Source organism: Anarhichas minor, unplaced genomic scaffold, assembly GCF_050575085.1.
Source record: "Anarhichas minor isolate MPS153535 unplaced genomic scaffold, ASM5057508v1 ptg000022l, whole genome shotgun sequence".
Lineage (NCBI taxonomy): Eukaryota > Metazoa > Chordata > Actinopteri > Perciformes > Anarhichadidae > Anarhichas > Anarhichas minor.
Window position 1 is genome coordinate 546,071 of NW_027466468.1, and position 23,809 is coordinate 569,879.

General features: G+C 43.1%; 1 protein-coding gene across 1 annotated transcript; it reads left to right on the forward strand.

The window, feature by feature from the left end:
- Positions 1-3,028: 3,028 nt before the first annotated feature.
- sall3a (spalt-like transcription factor 3a) lies at positions 3,029-16,913 on the forward strand. The gene is made up of 4 exons (XM_076096427.1): positions 3,029-3,655; positions 12,276-15,425; positions 15,725-16,062; positions 16,482-16,913. Exons 1-4 carry the CDS (start codon positions 3,574-3,576, stop codon positions 16,911-16,913), a joined length of 4,002 nt encoding a protein of 1,333 aa, XP_075952542.1. The 5' UTR covers positions 3,029-3,573.
- The last annotated feature ends 6,896 nt before the right edge of the window (positions 16,914-23,809 follow it).

A 23,809-nucleotide genomic window follows, 5' to 3' on the forward strand; every position in this document is an offset into this window, starting at 1 on the left:
AGATGCCTCCGGGGCGCATCCGGTATCAGCCGTATCGTAAAACAAACGCGCTTTTGTTTTGTTTTACTTTCCCGCTGCAGTCAATTAAAGAGCTATTCATTTTGGTGTTATGACATTAAGCGTTTCCAAATTCATAATGATTTTAATAGTTCTATAGGAAGGGGTGGATCTTTTTTTCCCCCTCCAACCTGCTGTCACATCACTTACAGAAATGTATGGGATTGGTGTGTGTTTATGGGCACAACGTGTAGCCTCAAATCTGAAGAGAAAAAAACTTTCTCTCAATCAAAATTTCCACACCAAATGATCTACTTTCCCAGAAGTCAACGCTGTTTGGCAAACCCGATCACTCTGGATCTTCCTCCCTCTCTCTCTCTCTCTCTCTCTCTCTCTCTCTCCCTGTGTGTGTGTGTGTAGTCTATCCCGGATTAAATGGCACCTTGCCTCGTTTCCCCTCTCCTTTCATCATCAGCAAAATAAAGATTAGGCCTACAGAGGAGATTGTAAAATGGCTTGCCTTTGGAGGCGCAGGGATCTTCATTCCTCCGCCTTTGTGATGATATTGATGATGATGATGGCCAAGTGGACAGTTTGATTTTTGTGTGGCGAGCTAGTTATAAAGAATCAATATTATATCAAGGGGGTAACTTTGGTGATAAAGGACTTCAGCCACTCTGGCTATTCATCATAAGTCTGTAGCGAGCAGATAGGTCAAAAGAAATTATATTGCTCTAAAGAGTGTGTCTCCTTATCTCTCAGTACCAGGGGAGTGGAGGACACGCCGATCGATACAGTAGCTGCCGTATACTCCTTGCAATTATCAATAGCTGATTTTGTCTTCCTGGGGCTGCATCTATTAATACCAGATAATAACAGCCTTTTGGACATAACTTCGCAGGGGGGGGGGGGGGGGGGGGGGGGGGGGGGTGATGGAAGGGGAAGGAGAGGAAGAAGGAGAAAAAAAAAGAAAGAAAGTTTGTTCACAGGACGACCTTGTTGTCAACAGATTTGTCTCTCATATGAGGTGCACACTGGGGAATAGACGAGTCAAACAGACAAGAGGGAGAGGGAGGGGGAGGGGGGAGAGGGAAGCTCAAACCGAGCCCCCACACCTCCCACCCAACTGAAAAGAAAGCTCAGGATCCATCGGTACAGTAGAATGGTTTCTAATTTATTCCGAAATGCACGTTTTATGCGTTGAGATAAATAAAAAAACACGATCACCATAGGATAATATTTTCTGCATAATTTTTAACAACTTGTAATATTGTAACTAACCTGTATATCATTGAATCACTTATGACGAGCAAATTACGTCTGTAAGAAGTAAATCATAATATAATAGTTTAACATTTTTCATGAAACATGTTTATCAAAAATATTTCATAAATCATGTTTATCAATAATTTAAAAAAAATTATGCACGTTTATTTCCTGTCTTATTTACATGCCAGTCGGCCTCGCACGTCGTAATCCCTTCAATCCCTTTCCCATTAATGTGACCACGCATCCAGAGATTTGAATGCAAATATAAATGCGCAAGGTAAAGGGTTAATGCGTTTATTTTTTGCACCACAACGAGCTGACATCAACGCACGACACCGTTTCTCCTCTTCGCGTCTTTGTCATTTTAAGCACTGTGTAAGAAGAGAGGGGGACAATATACCGTCTTAAAATGTATTACATCATGTTAAAAACATGTTTTAAATAGCTCATAACAGGACGATATAAAATAATCTTTTTTTTTGGAAACTGTAGGCTACATCACATGGATGTGATTACTGTCAGCGAATCACAAATTACATTTACAGTGGTTGCCACTGTGCGTAAAATGATGCATAAACAATAAATAATAAAGTTAACGTAAAGGTAGGAAGTTGTGATGGAGAGCCGCTCTCATAAATAAAATAGTCTTTTCGAGATTAATATGACAGTGCGTCCCTTATGCAGGCGGCGGCTGGCGCGATATTATATGATGGGAGGTCAAATCTGGGTGTTCACACTGGAGTCCTCGAGAACGATCCATTGAACAGAAACGTGGTGGTACATCCTAGTGGTGGCTGAAAGCAATGGGCTGAACCTCCGCTTGGGGGTTAACTCTCACACACAGCACAGTCCCCTACACACGCGGAGCCATGCCCAACACCGAGAGACCGATAGCGCGAGTCTGCCAGAAGATAATTTCAAAGTTGGCTTCGATGTGAGCCCGTGAGCCGACGGAAAGAGGAAGACTCTGGCTGATGCTGTAATTTGGGAAAAACAAGCGGTGTTTGAGTGTTTGGCCACAAGATCTCCAGGAAAAAAAGCCACTTTTGGAGAGCGCACCGAGGCGAAGGCGCAGGAACCGGGAGCTTAAAACACGGCGAGAGGAGGAGGAGGAGGAGGACGACGAGAGGGGGGGGGGGGGGGGGGGGGGGGGACTTCATCGCGATCGGAAACGTTGAAGCCACTTCTCTTTTACGGGACAAATGAGTTTTTGATCACATTGACACTGGCGCTGCAACTGAGAGGAGGAGGAGGACTGTTTCTCGGAGAGACGCGCGTCAAAAGTTTGGAGAGCGGAGCCGCGGCAATAGAAAAGAAAAAAGAAACCCGATAACAGTTTATTGCTATCGTCAAGAACTTTACTCGTCCCGTACACTCTCCTGTTATCGGTGTCCGCGTATAGCCTACCATCAGCAATATCTTACCGGAAACATGTCCGTCAAGAGACAACTTTAAAGCCTTGAAGCAACTCAAAAGACTGTAAAACATCGCTTCATTTTGAGTGCAATTCAGAAGGACGATCCTCACACACACGCATAAAAAAAGTAACCGAGAGAGAGAAAGTGCCAGAACTGAGCCAAAGCTCTCGACATCTATACTTTACGGTGCGACGCTGTCTGAAGTTGTGAGGTTAAAAGTGGGGATCGTAAAGGTCAGGGTGATGAAGATGAGAAGAAACGCGGAGGCGAATCCTCGGCACTTGTGAGGCAGTGCGCTGCGGGGGGAAAAAAGGGAGCCTGACGTTCCCCGTTGAAGACCCCCCCCCACACACACACACATACACACACACTCCCCACCCCCGTGAGCCGGGCATAACAAGAGCTTTGGTGTGTTGCGTTGTGTTGTTGGAGGGAGGTCGGATAGTAAAGAGAAAAGAGACGGATAAAGTCTGAGAGTGAAGCGGCTAATTGCTTAGTCCGTCCCTCATTACCATATCCAATGCGCGTCCGCTGGACTCCAGCCAATCCTCCCCACCTTCACACGGTGCCATTAACCGCGAAGCATTATTCACTATCGTAATTATTACACCGACATGCGCAATCCAACGCACGGCAGCGGCAGCAGCAGCAGCAGTTAGACACCGGTTCATTTCTAAATTATTTGTCTTCTTCTTCTCTCCTCTCACCGCTACCAGGCCGTTTGCGAACTTTTTTTTTTTTTTTTTCTTTTTTTTTTTAGTGAGTGTGTGTGTGTGTGTGTGTGTGCGCGCGCGTGTCGATTCATTCGCTCTTCGCTGATGTATCTGCAAAACGCAGAGACATCACGGAGCGCAAGAGCAGAAGCATCGCCAGCACTGACGCCAGCAGCATGTCCCGACGCAAGCAAGCCAAGCCGCAGCACCTCAAGTCGGACGAGGATCCCGCAATAGCCGGGGTGATCTCCGAGCACGGTGAGTGGATTTGATCAGCTGAGGTCTCTTCTTTCAACACAGACAACTTTCCACCACCCCCCCTCCCTAATCACAGCTCTGCTTTGCAGCGACTTCTGTTCCGTCATTTCACTCTGTTTTTAGGAGCTTTTGTTTTCTGCGAGGTCCACCTCAAATGGAAAGTCGTTTGGGTTTATTTGGATTAGTGTTGGGGTTAGCCGATAAGATTTATTTCTCAAACATAGATCAATCATTTCTAATATTTCCATGATACAGTTATTAAGTTAGACGCCTCTCTTCAGTTGACTGGAGCGTTTCTCGTTTAGGGGAAGTTTGTGTGTTTGTTTTAGTTTAACCTGCATCACATAATCGGCTGCTGGCTGAGAGGAGACTTTTAAGATTAAAAGCAGCCATATTCATTTTCAACACTGTAAAACATTTCTATTATGTGCTGGAGGCCTTTACGACGGACCTGTTTTAGAATATAATTGATTTAATACTTCACTGTGTGTCAAATGTCGGAGCTGTTTTATTAAATGCGTCTTTGGAATATTTTACAGTTGACTTGGGGTGTGTGCATGCGCGCGCACTAAAATACACGCACAAACGCATACACTTGCACACACATTTTGAGAAGTTGAAAAATATTTCTCCCTTGTACAATGTTTAATTCAGCGGGTATGGAAGTAAGTCGTGCAACAACTTATATTTTTTATTGTATAAAAAAAATTAAACCGGTTCAATTATTATTATTTTAATTTTAATTTAGCATTAGTGTCTTTTGTCCCTCAGCGCCTGTCTGGTCCTAAATGCGGATCCTGTTGCAGGTCGAAGCCTCGTTTTGTTATGGAAATGTTTTTGTTTACCCCCCCTCACATAAATTTAGCACACTTGATTTGTTCCCTTTTGCTCACAATGTCGACAAGACCGGTTGACAGGGCTCGTCCTCGCCATGTGGAGAAAAAAAAGGGGGCTCATTCATCTTTTATTCTGTACTCGGGCTTTTGCGCAATAAAACGATCATTACAGAGCTAAAGTCACATCTTATGCAAGGCGTAATGCTGTGGGAATTATAGGACCAACAGAACACATGTTATTAGGAATGTTATTGTTCTTAGATCCTAATACATGATTGTTTTTAAAATGTACAATTATTTTAAATGGTTGTATTTTTAATTGCTGTATTTTATCTAAACATGTTGCAATAAATAGAGAAGACGATCTTATTTTATCTATGAGGAAAAGGATAAATTATTTGTGTCATTATATAACTGGAAGAAACACCAATAACAATGTAGTTATTTAATATTAAAATCATCACTTTTCTTAGTGTTTACTGTGAAATATGTATTTATATCGTATCCATAGCTGGGTGCTACCAACAAATCACTGCGATTATTTATACTTCACTATAGGCTCATGTTGGCTAACACACACACACACACAGTCACACACTTTGCAGGGCTTCTTTACAATAGAAATGTGTGATGTAGTCTCTGGGGAGCAGCTCTCTCTGCATAGGGAAACGTTGGTGTGAGGGCTGGGGAATCACACTGATGACTCTCGGCTCTTTTGTCCGGTCTAGTCTGTGGATTTTTGTCACTTCGGGGCGTTTCACATTTTAACACGATCATTGTGTCTGTTTTAATGCTCAGATGGCCTTTCATGGTTGCGATGAAAGCCACAAAGTGTCCTTCAGGTTGCTCTCCTGTAGGATCGTGGAATGAAAAGCGAGCTTCCCCTCTCGCTTGTCGTAAAAATTTGGAGGATTTTTACATTTCATCTAAAAATCATTACTGCGATTTGTGATATAGAAAACGGTCGGAAGACGCATCCAGAATAAGGGGAAAATCCATACACTCTTTTCTCCATTTTAAAACTCACATTCCTGCATGGATGTGTGGCTTTAACACACAAAAACACACACACACACACACACAGTGTTCTGGGCAACCTATAGGATTGACGCCATTGTGCTTCAGACTGGAAGTGGCCGTGGAATGTTCTTGCCTGTCCTCGTTGGGGCACTATTACTAGGCTCGCTTGTTTTCACGGCAGATGTCGCAGTGAAACAATCCCAAGCCTTTGGCCGAGCACAGCGGAGCCCATACACACTTAAATAAGCCCAATAACACCATGTCTCATCCAAAGCTTCCTCACAGACGAGCGACAAACGTCAGACTGCTGCTGTATCACTGCAGCATGATCAGATTCTCCGCTGCCTATATTGCCGTGGTGCAGCTCCTGACGACACTATCGATCGCCGGCCTTGACAAATCATTGCATATAACGTCGAAGGAATTCAGAAGCTCCAATCGTCAGTCGCCGCTTGATTTGGACTTAAAATCCATAAGATGTTGGGTTGGTTGTGAAAGGGGGAAGCAGAGCGTTCGAGTGGCGTTCAAGTTGTGCTCGAGGACACGCACTCTGATCGCAGCACAGTTCATGAAAACAGACATCGAAAACAAGGAAACAACCACAAGAGCTTGGGTATAAAGTTCTCCTCATGTGTGTTCATTTGTTGTTTTTTTACCAAATCTTCATTTCGGTCTGATCTTTTGTGTGTGGATTTCTCCTACTCTGCTGTCCACGGTAGCTCAGTGAAGTCCTCTTTTAATGGGATGCACCCCTGAAATAACTAAAATCAAGTGCCAACAAGCCCCTGTCTGGCATATCATCTCCGCCTCAGACCTTCTGGACACTTGCCCCCTGGGGGCATGGGGGGGTTGTGTGTTATGTGTGTGTGTGTTCAGATTGGGTAGAGGGGGGGGGGGGGGTCTGCTTAGGAGTGCTTTTATAAAGCTTGCTGACTTAACCTTTGTCCAGCCCCGGCCCAGCCAGGTCCATGCCTCTAGATGTCAAGCTCCTTGTACAATTAGGACGTGTGTGCCGTTGACCTTGGCAGCACAGCTCGCTCGTGTCCCAGAAAGTGTGAACATTGACGGGCTTTTCATCCCCCCCCCCCCCCCCCCCCCCACCCCCCACCCCCCCCCGCTGCATCCATCCAGTGTCTTTGAAGGTGTCCGCGTGGAATGAGTGGGAGGCGGTGGCATACGTAACTGCATATGGGCACACTTGTGCCTACTCCTTTGTTTTTTAGAGGAAAGGTCAATATTCCTAGCTCTGGACGGAGACGTACAGGATCAAGTTCCACCAATATTATTGGTTGTAAAAATCATATTTTCTACATCTTAGGAGACGCCTCAGGAAAAAGACACGCTGGTCATGCTTTCACTGAACAGGTGGACGACCACAGATGTGGTTTGAGTTCTTATTATTGATGCTTTTCTTTACAGACTAATTCACATTTACTATCAGAATCTGCATTGCATCGTCGAACACAGTCACAGTGTTTCAGCAGAGCTCCTTGCTTTACAACACAAAGTCTGATGCAGGAATGTACGTATAGTTATGAGGTGCAAAAAGTATAATACAGTGAGGAAATCCCCGCTGACAGTGACAACATGGTTCCCCTGCAGTGGGGCTTTGTTTGGCTTTTGTTTTAATCCCCTCTCACCATTGGGTGCAGGCCTCTGGACCACCCACATAGTTGTGCCAAAGAAGGCACTCAAATATGGCTGTGTCCTATTACTTCTCAGCTCTGAAAACACACACAAACAAGCAATAGCCTGATTGGGAGGGAGAACTTGACAGGACTATTTTACGTAGAGCAAAACAGCAGACATTTGTGGATTCATAAGAAAGCTAACAAGCCACAAACTGAAAGGTGCATTTTGTCACCAGTGGCTTTTCTCGAGATGATTTGGTTCGTGCATGTGCCTGTGATTTTAGCACTGATTTGTTCAGAAAGCAAAATCACGGACAAAGGGTTTGACAGCCGAGATGTTGCAGTTTGTTAGAGCTGGTGCTTTGCTTTTTGAGTGTATTTTTTATAATTTTTTTACCTTAAATTGAAAATTGAAATCGAACCATCTAAATTCAGCCAAAGCAAAGATCACCATGTGAAAAACACAGAATCTAAAAAATATGTCTTTTGCTAACGATGAGCGTCCACTAGATCCTAAAGCCTCCCCCTCGTTTCTGTAAATCCACATCCAGAAGACGGAGAGCCATCTTGACGGGTGACACAGTCATCAGGACCGAGTGCCGTCATTGAATACTGTATTGCAAATGCTTACACAAACAAATCGTTAATGTTTTGGCTGCTCCACATCTGCAGGCAATGACAAAGGCCTCTCTGTTAGTGCAGATATGACTGTACCACTCTGCAGCAGGGCTGACCAGGCCGATGACACACACACAACCACACAGAGCTGTGCTAAGGACGCTCAAGCCTCTGCTGGTCTGAGGATGCATGGGATCATTCAAGGATGTTTTATGTGTTTATGGCACAAGGACATTAATGTTTAGGAACTGTGCAGATTTTTTTTTTTTTTAAAGGTTCTGCTGCTTTAAAAAAAACATGCAAATATTGATGGATAGAAGCAGAGGAAATGAATGCAATAGTTTAACAATGTGACAAACAGATTCACTCTTTTTTTAATGGGAATTAACACGTCACACAAGTGCACATTCAAAGTAATATCAGAGTGATTGATGGTCTGAATGATCCTGTGCTGACAGATGAATTACCAGATTAAAATGCGGCAACTCGCACACGATACATCAGTCCAAAAGGATGTCTGTCAAAAAAACGTACATATATTATATGTATCTTAAATAAAATCATTTGGTAATTTATTAGGAGAATAGATTGGAGGCCTCTTTTTTCCTTTTTGTATTTTGGTCCTCCCCTCTCAACTTAGCCCTACAGTGATGCATCTCTCTTTAAGGGTCCTAAGCTATCCCCAGATGCTTGAGAAGAATGCATTTTAAAGGGGCAGAAGGAGGGGCGGTTCTAGCAGTGCGAGGCCTTCTCTGAGATAACTGTTCTCACTGTCAGTATTAATGTAAATGAAATTCAAAATGTTTAAAGGGAAAATAGTTTCAATTTAGGGATGCAATACTCTTGAAATTACCAATTTTTTCAAAAACTTTACCTTGACATAGAGTAAATGTTACCAGTGTCTGCTTGTGTGTGTGTGTGTGTGTGTGTGTGTGTGTGTGTGTGTCTGTGTGTGTGTGTGTGTGTGTGTGTGTGTCTGTGTGTTCATTAGGTGAATCTGGAAATTGTTAAGAATGGGAGAATTTGTAATTGCACAATGCTTCGCTCAATGCTCGTCTCTGTGGCTTTCACGGAGTCAGTGGAAAGCATGAATACCTCATCTGATATAATATGCCAGATTAGCGGTTTCAGTTAGCATGCCAAAGATTGCTGAGCAAGATAGCGGACACTCAGATTCGATGTCTACAATCCCCCTATTGAATATTTGCATCTGAGTAAATGAAGACTCTTAAAGGAATGAAAAACGGATTGGATTTTTTTCTCATCCTTTCCTTTCTCATGCTATAGGAAAATCAATACCAGTCAACCCCCCCTCCCCCAACGCATACACACACACACACACACATTTTCACTGTCTTGCAAACACGTAAAAAACACAAAATGTCGCCTTTACACAGCTGCACAACACAATGGCACCCCACACACTGTTTTAGGAGTGAATGGTGTTATTTTCAGCTCATTGGCATGCGCAATGTTATAATATTTCCTAAAAAAAGCATACAAATAATTAAGTGGCACACGGGTGTGGAATGTATTGTAATATTGTGTAATTTTACCATTTAATTATTTTTCATTTGTATGTGAAAACTGCCAGAAACCAGAGCACAATCCCACCTCTGAATCACTGAATGTTGTTTCTTGTTAAGCTATTAATGGTGTAGTATTCTTCACAATATTCCTTTGATTGTGCTTACAATTAACATCACAGCAAAACTGAAAATGCCAAGAGGGAAAGACATTTGTGAAATAAAAACAGGAATTTAAAAAATCAAGTTGACAAAATATAATTTAAAGTACACAATTTCTCTATTTTTAGGTCAGAAAATCTCTAAACAGGGTCAATTTGACACGGTAGGCCTGTGCAAGCACACTTATACACACTACAGTTATTTATTTTCCAACTAAAATAATGTGTGTGTGTGTGTGTGTGTTTGTAAATGTGACATACTGTATGTGTTTATCTCCGTACGTATGTACGTAACTTGTGTTTGTTCTTTGTCTGTCCACATACGTGTATCAAAAAACGTGTCAGTGTGTGTCTGTTTGTGTGTGTGTGTGTGAGGTCAGAGGCATACAAAGACCCCCCCCCTTGTAATTGTATGAATGAATAAAAGAGATTGACAGTAATACCATTCTAATAACTAATCAGCTCAACACAATTCCTACTCATTTGCGTTGACCTTTCAACCCTCAATTATGGAAATGAGTTCTGCTGTCCGCTGCTGGGCTAAAGAGATTTTGAGCCTGCTGTCACGTGTCGCTGACGTTTCCAGTCACTTGCTCCTTTTCACTTGAGGTAAATAATATGGTGTATATTAGAAATTAAGAAAATGACCATTATTTCTTTTGATTTAATTGGATTTTTATAGTGAGTTTGCTGACGTGTGGCTGGAAAATCAAGGAGGGATTTGACATTGATATTACAAAGAAGCAATAATGCACAACCCAAAATGAAAAGGATCTTTCATTTTATATCCCTTAAGCATGCTTTATACATTTTTTTTCTAATTTAACCTGGCAACCTACAAGATAAAATAATATCTTGTTTTGTCAGCCCTGCCCCCAGTGAGGATGCGAACACGGAGCCCATCCAAAGCCTTTCTGTTGATAATTAATTAAGTTACAGACACCAGACCTTGATAGCTCATGCCCCCTTTGGCCAGAAATTACAGGAGTGATGCATTTCTTTACTAATGAGTCACTGTAATTGGCACAAATGTTTCATGTCTGCCTCACCATGGTTCGCTCCATTTTGACCTTTTAAATGAGCATAAGCACTGTATGAAGCTCATGATTACTCACTTGCAACACAAGGTGAGACCTATAATGTTGAGTAAACATGTGCGGTCTGTTAATGTGCAGTATTTTTTGGCAGTTTTTAGAGGTAACATCATTCTTGACGTGTATTTTTATCGTTTACGTGCATAGCTCAGGCCTATTGGGTGAGTTGCACTCCTATGATTAGTAGAAGAGCATTTGCATAAATTAAGTAAATGACTTACTTTATTCAGGAATGTGTGTGTCTGTGTGTGTGTGTGCTTGGATATACACTCACTTTACTAATAATTACAAACCCTTTTTTTTATGAGCCCATTTTTCAAGAATTATTAAGTCACCTAACCATCAACTTAACCTTGTTTTATAGCAGCTTTTTTAGAGTGACCATCTTTTTCGGGATATAAATTACGTTTATTTGCAATAATGCCTATGAAATAGTCCTAATATTTTTTTATAGTCTAAAGTGTATATACAAAAGTTGAATTTGTGTATCCATAGTTATATTGCCAACATTCGATATGCTGGGTCTTTGAGTATAAACTGAACAGGAGACTCTGAAATAAAGTATGCAGGGTGCTGCTGCAGTGATTGAGCACACTTCCCACTCGTAATGAAAGGGAAATGTGTATACGGCCAAGAACGACACATACGCACACATAGAGTACGACTATGCTTGAACACACAAAAAATAAACAAACAAGGGAGGCTCGTCTTACATGGTTTTGATCAGGTGTGAATTGGGTCCATGCTCAGAGCTTGCGTCGGCTTGTTTGACTCTTGATGGTTGCATGTGGAAGAGGAAGTGACTTCCTACAACTGTGATTAAACATGTGTAACTAATCAGAGACGTTGCTGCCATGGCACTAGCATGTAATTTGTTGAGTCTTATTTCATAGAGCATGGAGAGAGAGAGAGAGAGAGAGAGAGAGAGAGAGAGAGAGAGAGAGAGAGAGAGAGAGAGAGTCACTGGGGATTTCTTAACTGAAAAGTAGTGTTTTGTATTTCAAAACATTTTAAAACTAACTGAAAGTGGCTGTAATTTAAAATGCATATTTTGTTTGCACACATTTTAAAGTGTCCTATTTAATAGTGAATGGTGCAGGAAATGGTCGAGTGCAACATCGTCAAGAGATCTCCGCTTTTACTTTTGACAACACAATTGTAATCATGATAACAAAAGAGTATTCCAGTATAGATTCCCTTGCTGAGGTTCAGGGCTAAAGTATTACCTTTGCAATGCTAAATGAAAAGGCCAAGGCATTTGAAATTCAGGTGGAAATGACTGGGCCTGATAGCAGAGGGGAATCCTAATGGGGCCATCAAAGTCCTGATTTGTACCCAACAGATGAGGCAACTCTGAATTGTATGAAATATTGGAAATCAATAGGTTCTATGGAATTTCATTAAGCGGCAGTATCCACAATTGATAGGCTCTCATAATTTGATGGATTGCACAAAGAAAATTATTAGCTGGCTCTATGGATAGGGTGCGAATGCACAAACCTGGGTCTTGAGAATTGGTGAACTAGGGCAATTTGTTCAGAGTAAAAAAATAAAAAGAATATTGATTTTGGTTATGTTAAAAGAGAGAAAAAAAAACAAAGGTTAAATCTTTGCAGCACTGCACTGCAAAATATGTGTTGATTCTTTATTGATTATTTATTCATTAATTCTTCTTTTTTTGCTCCCTCTTTTCCTATCCCCCTCTACTCTCCTGACCCCCTCCCCTCCCTTTAGCCCGAGGTGAGGTGCTGGAGGATGCCGACAGCGGGAATGAGAGCCGCAGCGGCAGTGAGGAGACGCATATATGTGAGAAGTGCTGCGCTGAGTTCTTCAAGTGGTCAGACTTCTGTGAACATTTAACGAGTTGCACCAAAAACCCCCTGGTGCTCATAGTGAATGACAATGAGAACACACCTAACCCCTCCCAAGAGTACCCTGCAGAGCTCTCCCCTGTACCCAGCTGCTCTAGTGAGCAGGCTGACAGCGAGGACCCCAGGGAGGGCAACCACAGTTCTGCTGGTGAGGGGGATGACATCCCAGAGCCAGCAACATTAAATGGGGTCAATGCCCCAGAAAAAGAGGACGAGGCGATGGAGCTAGAGCTATCACCAGAAAAAAACATGGATCCTGAAGAGACAGACGTGGCATCCCCTGAGCCAGACGGCTCCCTACCTCAGCTCGATGATGTTGTCCCCTCCACTGTTACAAGCTACGCCATGCCAAGCACCAATGTTACCTTGGAGACCCTGCATGGCACCCGGGTTGCAGTTGCCCAGTTTTCACAGAGCGTAAAGGCAGCAGTGGGCAGCGGGGTCTCCACCATGGCTATTCCCATGATCCTGGACCAACTGATGGCCCTCCAGCAGCAGCAGATACACCAGCTGCAGTTGATAGAACAAATACGAAATCAGGTGGCTCTGATGAACAGACAGCCTGCCTCACAGTCTGCTCTAAACCACCATCACAGTAATGCTGCGGGAAACCAGGGGCCTGTATCCTCCTGCGCCCCTACTGTCGCAAGTCAGCTTCAACTACACAACTTCATCACTCCCCCTGTCCATCAGCTGCCTGTTAGGCTGCCAGCCACTCTCAGTGGTCAAGACCCTTCATCCCTGACCTCAGCGATAGAAGGACCCCTCTCTCAGACACCACAAAGTAGCAGTCAACAGTCTAACTCTTTAATACCCAACACATGCTCAAATAACTCGGTGTTTTCCTCGCCCAGTGGTACTGGATTGTCATCTCTACTTCCCTCCTGCTCATCTTCACTCACAAACAACATTAGCACTAGTTGTAGTGCAACAGGAGTTGGTGGCATCAGCAGCAGCTCAGCTCTTCCAAGGAACTCTACCACCCCTCCCTCACTCAGCCACAGCAGCTTCCTGAGCTCTGCCTCCAGTCTACCGCTGATACCTCACAGCTCACCCAGCAGCGTTATCTTTCCCAACCCGCTGGCCAGCATAGCAGCCACAGCCAACGCTCTCGACCCCCTCTCTGCTATGATGAAGCACCGCAAGGGGAAGCCTCCAAATGTTTCTGTGTTTGACACAAAGCCCAGCTCTGAGGACCCCTTCTTCAAGCATAAGTGTCGGTTCTGTGCCAAGGTGTTTGGCAGTGACAGCGCCCTACAAATCCACCTGCGATCACACACTGGAGAGAGGCCCTTCAAATGCAACATATGTGGCAACCGTTTCTCCACCAAGGGAAACCTGAAAGTCCACTTTCAGAGGCACAAAGAAAAGTACCCACATATTCAGATGAACCCCTACCCTGTGCCAGAGTACCTGGACAACGTGCCCACAAGCTCAGGCATCCCATATGGAATGTCTTTGCCCCCAGAAAAACCTGTAACCACATGGCTAGACAGCAAACCTGTCCTCCCCACTGCTGCCACCTCAATCGGACTCCAGCTGCCTCCCACACTGCCGAGTATGATGGGAGGTTTCGGCGAGTCTCCAAGCCTCACACCGCTCAACAGGTCCCCTCAGAGGCCATCTCCACCATTAAGCGAGTGTGCATCTTTATCCCCTAATATTCTTATTGACTCTGGCATGACCACTACTTCACCTTCCCCAAAACTCAGTCTAGGGAATGATGCACCGCCTCTCTTGAAATCTGAAGGTGTTCTCCTTCCACCAAGCTGCTCTAGGCCAGGAGAGAACACCACCACCACTACCACACTAAGTCAAGTGGTCCTTTCCTCTACCGTCAACTCCACCACATCGTCCAGCAGTGGCCAGGTCAGTGAACCCATCGCTAGCCCTAATTCTGCTTCTAACCCTGTCTCCCATCCTGTCCTTCCCATGCTCTCAGACCAGTTCAAGGCCAAGTTTCCTTTTGGAGGCCTCTTAGACTCTATGCAAACCTCAGAGACATCAAAGTTGCAGCAGCTTGTCGAGAACATTGACAAGAAGATGACTGACCCAAATCAGTGTGTCATCTGTCATCGCGTTTTGAGCTGCCAGAGTGCTCTCAAGATGCACTATCGCATCCACACTGGCGAAAGGCCTTTCAAATGCAAGATATGTGGGCGAGCATTCACCACTAAGGGAAACCTGAAAACACACTTTGGTGTCCATAGATCCAAACCCCCACTTCGGGTCCAGCACTCCTGCCCTATATGTCAGAAGAAGTTCACCAATGCCGTTGTACTGCAGCAACACATCCGCATGCACATGGGAGGGCAGATCTCCAACACCCCAGTCCCCGAGAGCATGCAGGAGATGGACACTGACCTATCCTTTGACGAGAAGAGTTTAGATGCGATGAGTAATTATGATGATGACCTTCTGGATGAAATGGAGCAAGCTATGGAAGATGAAGCCGACTTCAGAGAGGGAGAAGTAGACCCATGTAAACCTTATTCACCTGGGAGCTCCCCACCAACTTCCATCATCTCCAGCATCGCTGCAATGGAGAACCAGATGAAGATGATCGACTCCACTGCCAACATGACGCGTTCTTTTGGCCAAAGGCCTACGCAGAACGGCATCAGCTTTGGAGGAGAGACTGATTGCTTTGCCACTGATTCCCTGTCTGCATTGGGGGATGCTGAAGGTCAAAGCTTGGGGAGCCCTGCTTTCTCCGAGTCCTCTGGCTCTATGCAGCATTTGTCCCCAGCTCACAGCCATTCTGAGAGCCAGCGATCCAAGTCCCCAGCTACATTCAACAATAATAACAACAGCAGTGCCATGACAATAGACGAGTGCCAGGAGAACAATACATCTGGCCTGGCGACAGTGAAGTCGGAAAAATCAGAGACCCCATCTCCGCTTTCTGCAACTGAAGGCACTGGGGCCCTTGACCTGACTGCCACTCAACCTGGCAGGCACTTTATCAAGGAGGAGAGCCACTTCAGCATGCTGTTTCTAAATAGAGATCGAGGTGTGTATGTACAAAATCAACTTTAACTTAATGCATGTTACAGATTTAATTATATATCTCTATTTATCTAATGTTCAGGTATCACTAAAATGTTGTACTCATAGTGAAAACATGTACTCAATATAATGTTATGTATTGATAGGTATTAGGAGAAATGTGATATGTTGATATATTGATAGTATATATATTCATAACAAAAACAAAGTCTTATTAGCCTAATTAATGTAGTGTGGCTTCAGCAGGGAAGCGTAGTTTGTATGTTTTCAAGTCTGTTCTAACATGCATTTCGTCTTTTTCAGGGCTGAGCACTCCTAATTTGGCCAGCACGGCATCAAACATGATCAAAATGGAAATGAATGGACACGGCAGGTCAGTGTCTCTGAGCGACAACTCTCACCTGCCAGTGGGGATCCAGGTTCCCGCTGCAGCACCCCAGAGCAACATGAGCCCCAGCATCAACCCCATGTTGGCTCCCCCTCCTCCACGACGCACGCCTAAGCAGCACAACTGCCACTCGTGTGGGAAGAATTTTTCCTCAGCCAGTGCTCTGCAAATCCACGAGCGCACACACACTGGGGAAAAACCTTTCGCCTGCAATATTTGTGGAAGGGCTTTCACCACAAAGGGCAATCTGAAGGTACGAGCCCATTTAATGCAGCATCAAATATAATTTTACATATATGGGGTCATTGTGGTTGCAAAGTTGCATGCCAATTACTGGGGTCGAGCCTGGCTAAAGACCTTTGGAGTACTGCATGTCCCCGCTCTTGCCATCACTTTTAATGTTTCTCTTTGTTCTGGTCTCCAAGTTGAAATGTGGGCGCTACCTTAATGGTTTATGATATCTGTGCACAAGTCAATTTACATATTTGAATGTACCCCAAAATAATATCAAATGTGTTTGCTTGTTTGTTTTTACATTTCATTTTGGCCTTTTTCCTTCCATTTCCCACCCATAAAATGTTTGCTTGTGTGGCGTGTTTGCCTTGGATGTAAGATTTGCGACTCAAGATGACACACTCAGGATGTTTCTTTTTATTTTCTTGCTAATTTTAGGTTCACATGGGAACTCACATGTGGAACAATGCTCCAGCCCGAAGGGGTCGGCGACTGTCTGTGGAGAATCCTATGGCCTTGCTGGGCGGGGATGCCATGAAGTTCAGTGAGATGTTCCAGAAGGATCTGGCGGCTCGGGCCATGAACGTCGACCCAGGCTTCTGGAACCAGTACGCGGCCGCCATCACCAACGGGCTGGCTATGAAGAACAATGAGATCTCTGTGATCCAGAATAGAGGCATCACCCAGCTGCCCGTCAGCCTCGGCGGTGCAGGAATCACTTCATTGGGACCCATGCCGGGAGGAATGGACCGTGTTCACAACGGAAGCAGCCCTACCATGATGGGTTTGGAGAAGGCTGGTCTGGATGTCGGGGCCAGCCGCCCCTTCTCCAGATTTATGGAGGAGAACAAAGAGATTGGGATCAATTAAAAAGACTTTTCTGTATTATTCCAAGGTAGGCGTTTGGCAAAGACTAAGAGTCAAACAACAAGGAACGAAACTGTTGATCCAGTCCGAACTCATGCGTACTATATTATGTACAGATTAAATATTTTTTGTTTGGTTTTGGAAATATAGTATTTAGTATTGATTAGAGGTCTTTGCCTTTCACCCATTCCCTCCTCACTTGATATTTCGCCTATACGAAGAATACTTTGTCTCTTGTTTGAGAATATGTCGTCTTGCAAGATTTGCATGGTACTTATTGGTTTTTATCAGTATGTTTGACTGCTTTTATGAATTCCTTTGAAAACCAGGATCCTGCCTCATTGATGATGGGCAAGCATCTTATCTGGACAGGACTAAAACAGAAAAGACAGTCTGGCCTTTGTCTGGCATCTTTGTTTATGAATGCTCTTTTAAATATAAAAGGGCCGTGGATAGACTGAAGAAAAGACTGAAGTATAGTGTTTCTGTGCTCGCCTGATCTTTTTTTTTCTCATGAACTAGAAAACTTGAAAAAAATAATGTTTGAACTATTTTAATCTTTACATTTAGTCTCCCAGCATTGTCTTATAATATTGTCCTGTGTCTTTAGTATTTATGATATTGACAAAAAAAGCGGGTATACAAAAATATATTTAATGGCCCAAGCATTTTATTGATCCATTTCTTTTCTAAACTGCAGGCTTCACTGATGAATATCTCTTTCAATAAAGACAGTATGTCGTTTGAGTTGAACAACAGAGAAAATGGAAGGTTTTATTTGGATATCTGTTGAGACTATGTGTATCTCGTTACATTGTAAAGAGGCTAGAGATATCCGAAGCTGCTATGACCACAACCCTGCTTTTAACCTTTGTAAAAAGAAAAAAGAAGTGATCCTTTTGAAGAAATATCTATGTATAGAAATACAGACAAATCTAAAACAGGTATGCATATTTTGTATCACATAAAAATAGACATCATGAGTTGAGAGTAATTTGTCATGTTTGTGAATGCACTTTTTAAAAACAAGACGTTTTGTCTGTGAGTTACCGTTAACCTTTTGACTGAACTATCTATCACGTGCTGTTTTCATTGTTTTCAGCGTACCACTCCTACAATTTGCAGAGTCGGTTCTCTGTTATTGCATCTGTGCTACTCGTCAGAGTGCAAACTCATCACTCAATCAAAACCTTCTTAAATAAAAAAAAGAGAACAGGTGTGTGTTTGAATGGTTTCCTTATCTGCACCATGTCTTCCCTTTCTCTCTCACCCTTTTATCTCCATGAATTCAAACTGAAATATCAGATATATATGATCAAAGGAAGGATAGGAAGACATTATCATTATTATTGTCATTTAAATTTCTCAAAATCCTTCTTTTTTTTTTCATTATGAACTTTTCAAAATGTCTATGCTGAAAAGATTAAGGCAGAAGAAAAGGTCCAGGCAACATATCGTGTCCTGTGGGCCTTATAGAGAACCGCAGCGTCTTATCTAACTTTGGAAAAATGAAATTCTATTATTTTGTCAATTCATTTCAAATCAATTGTATTTAACTCTTTATTAATTAGCTTTTTTTATTTGACATTTCACTATTAATACAATAGATTGTTTGATTAGAAATTTGCAGTTAACTTTCAAAATTAACTGCTTTTGCATACCTAGATTTTCCGAAATTACAGCCCATTTATTTCCCGAAAAGAAATGTGCCTTCTCTTTTGTGACACATTCATTTTTACCAGATATTTAGCTTGGAACAAAAATCCCTTAAAAAAAATCCATCAAGAATCATTTCATTTTCCACCTTAAAATATTTTTTTATGCTATGCATTGGCCTGTACTTCAATTTGAAAAAAAATATATATATTCTTGTATCTACCTTGGACTTTTCCTCTGTGTGTGTGTGTGTGTGTGTGTGTGTGTGTGTGTGTGTGTGTGTGTGTGTGTGTGTGTGTGTGTGTGTGTGTGTGTGTGTGTGTGTGTTCTACTGCCTAGATCATTCAATACATTAGTAAAAACAAAAAATCATACAATTGCAGCTGATGATGTGTTGGCCATCCTTTACATCTGAAGATCTGAACTGTACATGGAAGTAAGAATGAAACATATCAGAACTATATCAAATTTAACAATGTATTCTACACAAAAGTACTGCAATATTTCTAGCAATATGTAATGAATATACAAAAGGCTATTTTATAAAAAAATATTTTCCAAGCAAAACATGTCATCCTTAATCGATTGTGTTTAATCAAATCTATAGCAATCACACAATCTAAAACTAGATATACTTCGTATACTTGGTGAGGAGACTCCTGATCTCGATGACTTTCATATCACACAACTTCAAATAATGAATGACTTTGTGGCAAGGATTAGCATTCAGCTAAACTCATGTACAATCCCTGATGAAACAATACCATAATAACTTTAAACTTGTCATGGCTGTTGTGTAATAGAACAGTAGATTTAGAGATCACATGTGAGTGTGTGAGATAACCTGTGTTTGTCCAAGCCAAGGCATTTCACTTTATAACTAACGTGCCTTCCTATACCGCTGTGGCAGCAAGGACGTGTGAGACAGTGATGTGTCTGGCTGGTGCTGTGTGTGATTCAGTGAAATCTTCATGTGTGTGTGTGTGTGTGAATGCCACAGTAAAGTGACAGTGGCCTCCTCCCAGCATTCAGCCCTCCCAGAGCAGTACGCTTGACACATGGTCGACATGTGTGCGAACACACACGCACAATCTCACACTCCCACACTCCCACACAACACCCGCGTTCTCACTTTCCTGAACATAAAAAAAGAAAGACGAAACAGAGTTACATCAAATGTGCTTTGAGATGGAGGAAAAACATGTCCCTGCTGTGGACAACACGGAGCCACATCAGGTTCAAGATGAAAGTTAACGCTTACTTTAATCACTGAGAACAAACAAGTTTTTCAATACTTATCTGTGGCAACTGGACTTGCAGATGTGATTCACTTGACTATGGCCAATCCCTCACTATATAAAATAAGATTACCGTGACTTCCACTCATTTACATGTCAGTCTGTAGAACATGACATTAAATATTTCAAAAATAATACAGTTAGAACCACCGATCTCATTTAAATGTTCCTTAATGTTCGCCCATCCTGTCAATTGAAATGAACGCCTGCTTGGTTTCTACCAGGTGTTTCTGAGCAGCTGACACGCTCAAGCTACAGCTATTAGACATGCTAATTACCTGAGCGACTCCTCAAACCTTAAAATGTAATAACATGTATGAGGAGAAAGGGCAACAATGTACAGCATGACTCCTGCTGCAAAGCCAGTGAGCACATTATCCACCGCAGCTGAGGCGATGATTGGCCCATCAAAGTCCAGCTTACATCAGCTTTCATCACTGAGCCATATGTGTTTATTGTTTTGTGTTATGTTTCACACACATATTACTTTTCATGTTGGTGAATGGGGAGGCGAGTCTGACCTCGGGAGCTCTTCGGGGCTGTTTCGGTAATGCGTGCTGCCGTTTGTGGGCCCATTGTTTGACATTGCGCTGTCAGCTGATAGCGCAGGCTTAGTCAGTGGAATTGTCAAGTAATGGAGAAATTTCATACTGACTGTTCTTCTCTATGAAGGCACTTACTTTGCTCATATTTGGGCAGGCGAAAAATACATTCCGCTCATTCTTGCACTCATGCGCTAGCATTTAGCACAACGTCTTGCAGACAGCCAGCAGACATGCATGTGAAGACTGTTGTTTGACACCATAATGGCAATTCTTCTCAGATTCATCATATAATTCAATAGGACGTGGCTGTAGCTTCATAGAAACATCCTTTGACATTATTTTACCTCAAGTGATTTCAATTATGATGCCTTTCCAGCTATTGAAAATATGACAATGTTGTTGATTGTTATTTCCATAACTAAACTTTTTTCCATTAAGCAATACATGACAATGGAATGTCTAACACGTGAAGGGCAATTTCATTTTACTGTTCCAAACAGAATGTTTATGAGCAACCAGGGGAATGCGGACAATTATTTGAGGTGTGTCCACTTTAACAAGCACATGCTACAAGGCTAATTATCTAAAAGTAAACATAACATGCCTTTCCATCTCTCTGGGATATATATATATATTTTTTTTTTTTTTCTTTGCTTGAAATGTGGCAGCTTTCCTCTTTGTTCAGCACACCGAGCAAATTGCTTTGGCCTTATTTTTTTTGGTTTGTTTTATCTGCACTTCACTCGTGTTTGTGTGCTACCTGTTTGAAGTGAATATGTGTGACGTTTGGGCATGGCACAGTGTGAACAGACAGGCCATCATTGGGACGGGGCTGTCGGCTGTTTGTTTAATGCCCTGCCTACTGTGAAAGTCTCCCTGAAACAGGCGCAGTAAATATCCCCATTGATCCAGAGGCAGGGGGCCCTACGATGATGTAGTGGCGAAGAGCCACAGGAGTAAATCTAACCGACAGTAATCCAATCCCATTCTCAAGGCTCCGGGATCTGAGATAGGTGCTTTAAATCCAAAAGTATGCCTTTTTTGCACAATTTCACTGCCTTTGTTGGTGCTGCTCCTCTTGTTTTTTTTTGTTGTTGTTTTTTTTACTTCCAGGCCTCAGCACTTGAGCCAATCCATAGCTTACTCAGGTGCTTCGCTTGCTATCCTTTTATATTTGTTTGAATTAGTCCCTAAAGCATATGCATCCACCTGAAGTACAAACCTGTGTGTGTGTGTGTGTGTGTGTGTGTGTGTGTGTGTGTGTGTGTGTGTGTGTGTGTGTGTGTGTGTGTGCGTGTGTGTGTGCGTGTGTGTGTGATAACACTCCTCAGGTAATCGTGTTCTCTGCGGATGGCAGAGGGATACACTGGAAACTCTGAAACCCCATTAGGCTGGAATTTCCCTTTGATGGCCAAAAGCTGCCTACCTAGCGCTTGACTGGTTCGCTTGGCTGCTCCAGCAAGTGTTAGTTTTCATGCCGGCTCTCAAGATGACAAAGTTACGCACTCCAGATCCCCTGGAATAGGATTGTGTGGTTTACAAATTCAAATTCTTTCCTGTATGGATTGTTGAGAGTCGCTGAAGCGTATACCGCTCCATAGCCCGGTGAGCGTTTTAAGAGTTTGGTGCGGAGCGGGATCAACAGCTCGGTATATTGCTCACCGAAGAAGATGCCTGTGGTGACTAGTTCACATTAAAAAAATCCTTTTAATGCACTCTGCTGCATGCGCACAACAGTAGTCGGTGGTTATTATAACCTACATTTAACGGCACTCACCACAGAGGGCTAAGAAAGTGAGAAGGATTCAGAAAGTTCCACATCACTATTCATTTAAGTCACAAAACCACAGCTCTAATGGGCGCCAGTGACAGTTTTGATATTCATGTACATCTGAGATGACTTTTGTGCACCTGTGTGTGTGTAAATGTGTGCATTTTAGCACAACTCTCAGCTCCCTGCTCCATCTCTTCTTCGAGGAATGTGAGCCGAGACTTGACTTTTGCTCACTTCTCATAATACTTTTAAGTTGATACACCTAGTAGGCCTCTATGCTAACAAAGGGGCACTGTATATCCATCACTGGAAGTCTAACCGGCTGGTCAGAAGCAGGTTGAAGTACACTCCATGTCGCAGAGGTCTAGTCGAGGCGGGGGTGGGTTTGTCTTGGGAGCTTAAAGGAAGAGAAGCTCCGGAGAAAGGTTAGGGGGTGTGCTTCAGAAAAATCAATGGACGCGCGGAGCATAGTGGTGGTCCACCTGAAAGGGAACACGTCATCAATTAAACAAACTTGGCGAACAGGGCCAATTCATCAGAGAGCGGCGCGGATCAGCTATTGGGTTCGGCTTCAACGTGACAAATGCCGGATCTCCTCTGTGTGCCCAAGGTTGCCGATCGATAGAGATCATCATTGTGATGTGGCCTTTTATCTCACAACCTGCCCCCTCAAGCCTTATATTATTCTATTCCCAACACAGAGATCTCAACGGAGAAGGAGTTATAAGAAGGGCACGAGCCTGATGGTATCTTTTATTCTCAGAACGTGTTGGCATTGTTTGTTCAGACTGTGTTCACCCCCCTGTCCTAACGCAGGAAAGTTCGAGGGTTCCTATTAGGTTTCGTACCTGCCGTCGCAGTCTGTTTCGTCTCGAGATTATTCCTCGGCAGATGAATATCACGCCGGTTAACATGGCGCTGCGCGATCTGGGATTGAGTCCTCTCAACACAAGCCTGCTCCCCCTCAGCGGCACTTATTCATATGTGTCAAATCCAGCTGAGAGGAAAGCCTCCCGGTTTGCAATTGATCCGCGCCATTATGGAATTCCATGCCAATAAACTGTCATGACTGACTGTAAAAGTCCAATGATTAGGCTCCACTTCAGTCACGTGAGCACGGAGAGCTTCCTCATTATCAGAGCCCATTATGAGAAAATGGAGTTTTGCAATTAAGTTATATAATGGTAAATATTGACTTATTTCAACTTTAATTGGCTGGTTTAACTGTGTTATTGGTGTATGGGCCTATAGAGTTGCCAGTAATTGCAGTGTTGTTATGTACATCATGATCCACTCTCTTGACTTTCTTTCACCCCTCCTTTTATGTCAGACACACACCAACTCCGATCTAAAGGCCAATTTCTGAAATATAGAACATGTTGACAAAGATTTGGATACACGACGTGACTTTGGGCAGACCTGATTGAGGCTGGGCTCGCATATATACGTGGAGCGGTTTGTTAAAACATTTCCAGGAACTTTTTCCATATAAGAGAAATGAAAAGTGACTGCAAGGTGCACAACTGAAGCCCCACCTCCCCCCCCCCCCCCCCCCCCCAAAAAAAGAGTGAATCAGGTTAACATTTTAGAAAAGCACCAAATGACATGAAGTGATTTTTTTCTAGC